At 43.3% G+C, this 9,306-nt stretch overlaps 1 protein-coding gene across 4 annotated transcripts in view; it reads left to right on the forward strand.

The window, feature by feature from the left end:
• LOC130555726 (uncharacterized) overlaps positions 1–9,306 on the forward strand; it is an 18,301-nt gene continuing 8,995 nt past the window's right edge. For 2 of the 4 annotated variants that reach the window (XM_057336174.1, XM_057336173.1), the window contains exons 1-4: positions 25–318; positions 670–756; positions 1,370–1,669; positions 6,085–6,345. In XM_057336174.1, coding sequence (XP_057192157.1) covers positions 252–318; positions 670–756; positions 1,370–1,669; positions 6,085–6,345 — 715 coding nt within the window. In that variant the 5' untranslated portion in view covers positions 25–251. Of the gene's footprint in view, positions 319–669; positions 757–1,369; positions 1,670–6,084; positions 6,346–9,306 lie in introns of all 4 variants that reach the window. The other 2 variants (XM_057336171.1, XM_057336172.1) reach the window with 2 other exon arrangements.

Below are 9,306 nucleotides of genomic sequence, written 5' to 3' on the forward strand. Positions count from 1 at the left end.
GCGTCATATGGCTGAAGGGTACAAGTAGAGTAGAAAGGGGTGAGAATAAAAATGGTTTGAAATATTGCCGGAGAGATCGAAAAACACACTCCAAAAATAATCATGTATTGCTTTATTGTAAGGACAAGTGTACATGTGCATATCGATGTAATGTCAAATAATGTTTAACTTTTTTAAAGCAGAATAGTTCAAATCTGGACTCGAGAACAGAGAAAGGAACTTTTAAAGGAAGAACAGAGTTCAACTGGAGAATGATGAATAGGATATTGGCAGTGCTCATGCTTCTGAGCATCTTTGCGGCTAGAGCTCGAATAAGAGGTTTGTTCAAATACATTTCACTTCATATTTGTTTGTATTTTGACTAAATAGGAATTGTATATAAAGTCTGCACACCAAAGCTCCAAAAATATCCAAAATGTATTAATTAAAAGACTTTTGCATGGCGCGTGAAGTTTCGAGCACACAGGCTCTTCATGAGACATTTGGTGCGTGACTTTATATACAATTCTTTAGTATTTTTTTTGGCCGAGCACACACTTGATGTGCGTGCTTTTGTCTTTATTTTGACTTATTAGGCCATTATTAGGCCAGCAGTTTAGTGTTCTTTTTCGAGAGATGCACCTGACAAGAAACCTGTTTATTAACATGCTGTGTCACTAACCATTTAAGGAGGAGATCAAACCATCTTTGTGGGCCCTAACTTAATACAACAGAGTCAAGCTTCTATGTCTGATGAACTGGAGAGTAAACTCACAGGTCAGAAAAATTTATTTGTATTTATTTATTTGGCAATTTACTGGCACTGGCTTTTGTTCTTTATTAAACAAAACGTTGAAAAAAAAGGCAGCGTAACCTTCAATGAATGTTAAACGTCCATCTCCGAAGGTCAAACCCTCTTTACATTACTATTCATTTTTACAACCCTGTCATTAAATTTAGGGACATGTCAAAGTGGAGTTTTAAGCTTAGTTTTAAGCATTGGTTTAATTAGTTTACAATCAAATGTTTTTCAATTTTTTTAAGTTTCTTTGAAAGTTTGTTGAAAAATGTGTTTTCATTCAATAATGAGGCTGACACCATTGGACACAAAAATGGAGTACAATACTACAATGTGTTTAAAATGTGTCATACCACTAATGCTTAAACAAAATGGGACCCCCCTAAATGATATTCATGAAAAATGTCAACTGTGTGACATTTATGTCAAACTCAAGCTGCTGTATACTGTACTGTAACTATTTTAGGGTTAGGGAAGGAAGTGATGAAGAACCAGCCTGGCATGACGGGGAAAGATATGTATTGTGAACAAAACTGGCATAATATGATTATATTTGAATTGTACAATAATTATCTCTATATATTTCTGCAGATTTTAAAGCTCAAACTTTTATAGAGGGAAGTGACGTAATTTTAAAGTGTGACAGTCCTAAAGTCAAATGGAACGAACTCCTTTATTTAATTTGGAACATCAGCTTGCAAAGCAAAAAATGTTGGCTTGGCATTGACTCGTCTATTCAAAACTCCACTTGTAATGATGGAAAGAAGCTGCTCAACTCTTCAGATGGAATTTCCTTATTCATTCCAAAGATTTCAAAAGAGGATGAAGGATCTTACTTATGTGATCTATCATATAAAGGCGGTGGCTATGGACAAAAAGTAAATCTTAGTGGTAAGTACAAGTTAGTGTAAAAACTGAGAAAAAAGGTTATGTTACATAGAGTCATGTTCGAATCATCAACAAATGATCACTAATCAATTAATAAACAGTCACCAAAGTCTTTTGAAGAAGCATTTGAACTGAGTTTAAGAGTACGTTTATAACGTTTTTCCTTTGCATTTTTGAAAAGTTTCACGCACACACAACTAGGGTTGTCCCAGTACCATTAAAATATCTTATGATACTATACCAGCAGAAGATATACAAGTAGTATCACGATGCTGTGCCATGTTCATAATTGGAATCTACAAAATTAACCAAATTTCCTTAATACACAGATCTAAATGAAACATTCTGTAATTACTATAGTAAACTGAATTATACTGTACAATACGATATTTTATAGTAGCCTATTAACTATAGCAATTGGATCAATTCTAATGGTAAATATTGTAGTACTATACTTTAATATATACAATGGTAAAACTCAAAAACACTAGTGAATTTTAGTAGTTTACTGTGGTAATTACTAAAGTACAGTAACATTTTTCAATGTTCATTTATACAGCAATGTTTCTAAAAGGAAATGTTATCCTTACTTTAAATGTGAAACTCAAACGGCCAGTATGAGGCGGAAATACTTTCAGAGTCAGAGAATCATTCAACCAATTCGTACAGAGCAGCTGATTTTTTCGAGGAGGCAAGTGTCTTGATGAATGACTCACTGAATCTGAATGATCTCGTCCGAGTCATTCAAAACATGGATTCATTTAAGAGAAGGATCGCAAAAAGGCAGATGTAAGTGTTCAAATGAATGTTAATGCACATGTGCAACAGTACTTGCGGTACTACGATACTACCGTTTAAAAAACAGAGCAGCATCGCGGGTATTTTGAAGCTTTAGCATCGCAATGCTACTGTAGCACCGGTACACGGTGCAACCCTACACACAACAGCGTTATCAAAACGATCTGCATTTGCATGGATCCAGGAAAACGAGTAAAAACGATGTATTATGCATGCCAGGCCAGTGGATGGCGCTGTTGCGCGATAATGAAACCCTACGTGCTTGCGCAGATCCACATCCACTGTTTTAATCAAAAAGCGCTTTTAATACACTTTGTCGGCATGTTTGTGTGTACATAGTAGTGTGCATATAATGTCTCCGTGGCACAAACATGCAGCATGGAGGCCCCCATTATTGTTTCGGGAATACTCAATACCCTGATAGCACACATACATCTGGTTTACATCTATTTGACGTCTGCATTTACATCTGCAAGACATGTACAATACGTCGTTTGCTCATCTGCAATACGTCTCGGAGATGTCTGCTGTCAGACATCATGTAGACATCTAGAAGTCTGTAAGTCTGTCTGTAAGATGTTTATGATTTAGAATGGATGTACAACAGCTCTTTCTAAGATGTTTAGCAGATGTTTTTAAGCAGCAGATCTCCAGATGTTTAGCAGACGTATTACAGACGTTCAGACGTCTCCGAGACGTATTGCAGATGAGCAAACTATGTATTTAAGATGTCTTGCAGATGTAAATGCAGACGTCATATAGACGTAAACCAGATGGATTGTGCTATCTGGGTAGGGGCTGGCTGCAGCCGATTGGCCGAGTGAAGCTCGACTCAAAAGCGGAAATACGTCACGTCCACTCGAAGCCCGAGCGGAGAACGTCACCTAATTCTGACCTCAACAAAATTATTGTTTAAATGTTATTAAATACATTCAATGTTACTTAATCCAGACATTGCTTCCAAGTTTGTATTTAGAAAGTAAACATTATAATACTTAGCAGTGAACAATAAATGAAACATCAAATAAATTATTTTTTATAAAAATGAAAAAACACAAATGAACACAAATAATTTAGGAATTTTATATTTAAAGCAAAATAACATACAAAACAACCACAGTAAAATGTTGAATAATTTCCACAAATTAAGTTTTAATTGTTTTGAGTAAAAAACACAAACTATATTTACAAAACACATCAACTGCAAGTAACAGTAAATAACAATCAACGAACGTTCTTCTCATTCTTATTTCTTTTTAATGGCGGGTTGCAACCAATATGTTTAGGTGTATATCGCCACCTATGGTACCGGGGTGTGTAACATCAGCGTTTTCAGTACTTCGGTGGATTATATAAAAAATCTGATTTTCTAAACCTGTATTTTAAAGAAATTCATGCAACATCAGCTAACATTGGCGAGACACCAATATTGATAGTCAAAAATATATAAATCCATCGTGTTTATTCATCCTTTCTGCGTAATTTCACGGAAGCCATATGCGTTGTGCTTGCATTGCACATTAAGACAGCGTCAGTCTGCAAGTAGTGTAGGGATGCTGAAATAAAATTACCCGAGTTAAAGTTCAAACTTCGGAGAGCTCAGTGACACCATTTTGCCCCTTCTTTATCATTGAGTGTAGGTGACGTATTTCCTGTTCGAGAGTAGAGCTCCACTCGCCCCATGGGCCAAGTACATCTCGCTGCGGGCTGCAGCTAAACCCCTCTCGGAATACTCGCGCATGCCTACAGACTGAACGCATAATACGCATGCTTATGACGTCATCGTTTTTGGAAAATGTCGCCTTCAGAGTTTACACAGAAACGATAATGCTTGCACTTTGAGACCAGTTTTCAAAAGTTTGCGTTTTCAGCCCCCCAAAACGCCGTTTTCATGTAAATGAGCAGCCAAAACGCATGACAAGTTTTAAGTTGAAAACGGTCTCGTGTAAACGGCCTCTAAAACATTGTCAAAAGATTTTTGAAGCCGAGTCACCTGAATATCAACCAGCTGAAAGCTCTTTGTTTTTACTGTAACAAAATTTGTTGTTACTCAATTTCTTTCACACTGTAGAGTTCTATTTCTTTTTTATTTTATTTTGTTGTGTTCAAAACCTATTGAAAAGATAAATATAGTTTTGGTATTGGTAATGTTGTGATGGGTGATTGCAGGTCGGAGGTCGGTGTGGTGCACTCTGGTGTTCCCCAGGGATCAGTTTTGGGCCCTTTACTTTTTAATATTTACATTTTTCCTCTTGGTCAACTTTTAAGAACACTTGGTCTTAACTTCCACTTTTATGCCGATGACACTCAGATCTATATACATTCAAAACCAGATGTCAATATGCCTGTGGCTTTTCTTTCTCAATGTTTTACTGAGATTAAAAAATGGATGTCTGAAAATTTGCTCTGTCTAAACAGTGATAAGACCGAAGTGATGCTTATTGGATCACCCCACCAGTTGTGCAAAGCAGAGTCCGCAACTTTAGGTCTGGATGGGTCTGCTTCACAGTTTCAAACTAAACTAAGAAACCTGGGGGTGATATATACAGCAGAGCAGTGCAGTGTTGGCTTGCTCACCGGGAGACTGCATTTATTTATTCATTTATTTATTAGATATTATTTATTATAATGATCTTGCTTGGTCTATAAACACCATGCACTGTGCTGTGTTTTACCTTTCTGTGTTTTTCTTATTTGCTCCTGTAAAGCTGCTTTGGAACAATGCACATTGTGAAAAGCGCTATATAAATAAAATTGAATTGAATTGAATTGATATTTGATGTCAACTTTCGTAAATTGTAATACAAAGTTGTAAAACTTTCTGCATTTTCGTAATACAGTCAAAGCATCGTTTTTTCATCTCAGAAACATTGGCAAATTACATCCCATGTTGACTTTTTCAGTGGCTGAAAAGTTAATCAACACTTTTGTGTTTTCGCGTATTGATTATTGTAATGCTTTGCTGGCTGGAGTTTCAAAACTACCCTAAGTAAATTACAGTTGGTACAAAATTCAGCTGCCAGAATACTGACTAGGACCAGCGCAAGGGAGCACATCACACCTGTCTTGGAAAAATTGCACTGGGTTCCTGTTAGTTTTCGTATTGATTTTAAAATTCTCATGCTTACTTATAAGGCCTTAAATAATTTGGCTCCACAATATTTGTCTGAGCTTTTAACCCCCTACACACCTACACGTGTTCTACGCTCCTCTGAAGCTGGTATTTTATCTGTTCGAACAACTCGGCTTAAAACTATGGGCGATCGGGCTTTCTCTTCACTGGCTCCTAAATTGTGGAATTCCCTACCTTCTAAGATTAGAAATGCTGAATCTCTTAGTGTTTTTAAATCGTCCATTAAAACTTACTTTTTTAGGTTAGCGTTTAGGTGATTTATGTGATTAATCTGTGTTTTATTATTTTGACCTTGTTTTGTTTTTATTGCTTGTACTTTTGTGTGTATCTTTTTTTACTCCATATTTGTATATGTATGTAAAGCGCTTTGAGATGCTGCTTTTAAAGGCGCTATATAAAATAAAGTTTATTATTATTATTATTATTATTAATGCTTTTAACTGATATTATACTGATGATCAAATAAATGTCTTTGTTTTTACTGTAGTTAATCTCTTTACCAGCTGGCTGAAGGTTATTAATGGCCAAAGGGTTGCCAACTGTCAAGCCAAATATGAACAATCTAAACCCACTCTTGAATGGGAACCTGCTTTTAAATTTTCATCCAATATTAGTTATACCAGGAACAGTGATATGTCTTTTATTGTGGAGAATCGAGTGTATTTGCCGGATAATGTTACCGTCAGTAACCTCACCTGTGTGGCCACATATCCCCCCAGAGCAACACAGCAGATGCTTACAAATGCAGGTAAGCATACAGGATTTTAAAAGGACCATCTGAAGCTTGTTGTCAGACACTTTTATAGAGAACCAAAAGTAAATGGGCTTTAATCAATGTCACATACTGTATAATGTAAATGTGAAGGTCATTAATGAAATTTACATTTACAAGTCTTCAGATTTTGCTTGTTTAATTTATTTTTATAAATATGATAAACAAAGTGTGGAATAATCACATACATTTAAATCTACATAGATTCTCACTTACTAGATCAATCTATTCCAATGTCATGGCTCTGCTTCCTTAGTCATGTTTTTCTTGGTCCTGTAGCAGAGCCATGGCAAAGTCTTTGGTTATGTGTGGAGAGAAACATATTATTGTCCTTTTGACAATAATATGCGTTCTCTCCAGTGTCCTGTCATTGGCCCCGCCCCTCTCGTTTCCTGTATTGTCTCCCTCTTGTGTCTTATGTTCTACACCTGCCCTTGCTCGTTATCCCTCGTTTGTCTTCCCTATTTAAACCCTCATGTTTCTTTGTCCTGTGTTCGGTCATTGTGTTTGGTGTGTCTTGTTTTTTTTTATTTTTTCATGCATGTTCTTGTACCCTGTGCCCGTGTTCGTTCTTGTTGGAGAAGTCTTTGTGTTCCTGGTTCTTGTCCTGCCTGTGTTTCCTTTTATTTTATTTTTGGTAAGACGTTTGGTCATTGTTTTAGTTAGTTTATTTGTTATTGGCTGTTCTTGTTTTCATTTTGCCCCCTCGTGGGAAGTCTTTGTTTTCTGTTTGTTTCTTAGTTTAGTTCCTGATTTATACCCCCTCGTGGGTTTTTGTTTTGTGTGTTTTTGTTTAAAATTAAAGTCTTGTGTTAACCCCTTCACGCCTGCCTGCTATTGGGTTCTTTCTGCCAGTTCGTGACAGGTGGCTGAGAGGCTGGGTTCACGAGGCAGAGTTGAAGACGATCTTCAACTGCTGTCTCACTCAGCGCCTCACCCCATCTGAGAAGAGGCTGCTGGGTCCCCTAGGGTTCGCGGCAATGGTCAGGTTCGTGGCCAACCGGGACGATCCCGGGGGTGGGGTTCCACGTGGGACTTCCACTTGCGGTCGATCACCCGGAGGGCCTCGACCTGACTGCCGCTGCCCGGGGGGACTCGGTACCCTCCGGCTTGAGCTCCACGGTCCCCGTTCACTCTGGTGGCCCGGTAGCGAGCGGGAGGGGGGGAGGGGATCCGGGGATGACGTCGCTGATTCCTCCGCTGCGGAACTCCCTCCGGTCCCACGGATTCGCCAAGGTCGGCTATGGATCCGGTGGTGCGGAGAAGAGGGAGAGGCATGAGCGGAGGAGCAGTCCACAGCCGGTGCGAGCCGGCACGTCCGGTGTGGCCGCTTGCCTGTCTACGTGCTGGTCCGTTGTGAATCCAGTCCGGTGTCCGGCGGTCCAGTCCTGGTGCAGCCGGGTCCAGTCCGTGTCCAGCGGCGTCCAGTCCGGTGCAGCGGGCGTCCAGTCCTGTCAGCCGGCGTCCAGTCCGGTGCAGCCCCAGCCGGCCAGGCATCCAGCGTCAATCCAGTCCGGTGCAGCCGGCTATCCAGTCCGGTGCAGCCGGCACCCAATCCGGTGCAGCCGGCAGTCCAGTCCGGTGGCAGCCGGCGTCCAGTCCGGTGGATCCAGCCGGCTCCAGTCCGGTGGTCCAGCCGGCGTCCAGTCCGGTGCAGCCGGCCTCCAGTCCGGTGCAGCCGGCCTCCAGTCCGGTGCAGCCGGCCTCCAGTCCGGTGCAGCCGGCCTCCAGTCCGGTGCAGCCGGCCTCCAGTCCGGTGCAGCAGCCGGCATCCAGTCCGGTGCAGCCGGCATCCAGTCCGGTGCAGCCGGCATCCAGTCCGGTGCAGCCGGCATCCAGTCCGGTGGTCCAGCCGGCGTCCAGTCCGGGGTCCAGTCCGGCGTCCAGTCCGGCGTCCAGTCCGGTGATCCAGCCGGCATCTCAGTCCGGTGATCCTGCCGGCGTCGCAGTCCCGATGCAGCCGGCCATCCAGTCCGGTGATCCAGCGGCATCCAGTCCGGTGGTCCAGCCGGCGTCCAGTCCGGGGTCCAGTCCGGCGTCCAGTCCGGCGTCCAGTCCGGTGATCCAGCCGGCGTCCAGTCCGGTGATCCAGCCGGCGTCCAGTCCGGTGATCCAGCCGGCGTCCAGTCCGGTGATCCAGCCGGCGTCCAGTCCGGTGCAGCCGGCATCCAGTCCGGTGCAGCCGGCATCCAGTCCGGTGCAGCCGGCATCCAGTCCGGTGCAGCCGGCATCCAGTCCGGTGGTCCAGCCGGCGTCCAGTCCGGGGTCCAGTCCGGCGTCCAGTCCGGCGTCCAGTCCGGTGATCCAGCCGGCGTCCAGTCCGGTGATCCAGCATGCGTCCAGTCCGGTGATCCAGCATGCGTCCAGTCCGGTGATCCAGCCGGCGTCCAGTCCGGTGATCCAGCCGGCCTTCCAGCCGGCGTCCAGTCCGGTGATCCAGCCGGCCTTCCAGCCGGTGTCAAGCCCTGTCCAGCCGGCCTTCCAGCCGGCGTCAAGCCCTGTCCAGCCGGCCTTCCAGCCGGCGTCAAGCCCTGTCCAGCCGGCCTTCCAGCCGGCGTCAAGCCTTCCAGCCGGTCTTCCAGCCGGTCCCTAGTCCGGCAGCCAATCCGGCCCCGGGGAGACCCCCAGGGTCAAGGACTGTCCCCCCCAGTACTCCTCCTAAGTCCCTTTGGACTACGCATCCTCAGGTGCAGCCGGGGACTGGCACTTCTCCCCACCCCCATGGACTGCCCCCTATGGGCTCTGGTTTGGCCCCTCCCCCCCTCCCATGTTTGTTGTTTTTATTGTCTCACCCTAGTCCCTTTGTAATTTTGTCTTGTCTGCCTCTTATTCTGTTCTCCATGTTTTGTCTGGTCTTGTCTTTGTCTCAGTCTTCCTTGTCTTGTCCGTCTACCCCTTGATGAGCACCTGGAGGTGCTCATTAAAGGGGGGGGCTTC

The sequence above is a fragment of the Triplophysa rosa genome, linkage group LG6 (assembly GCF_024868665.1).
Source record: "Triplophysa rosa linkage group LG6, Trosa_1v2, whole genome shotgun sequence".
Lineage (NCBI taxonomy): Eukaryota > Metazoa > Chordata > Actinopteri > Cypriniformes > Nemacheilidae > Triplophysa > Triplophysa rosa.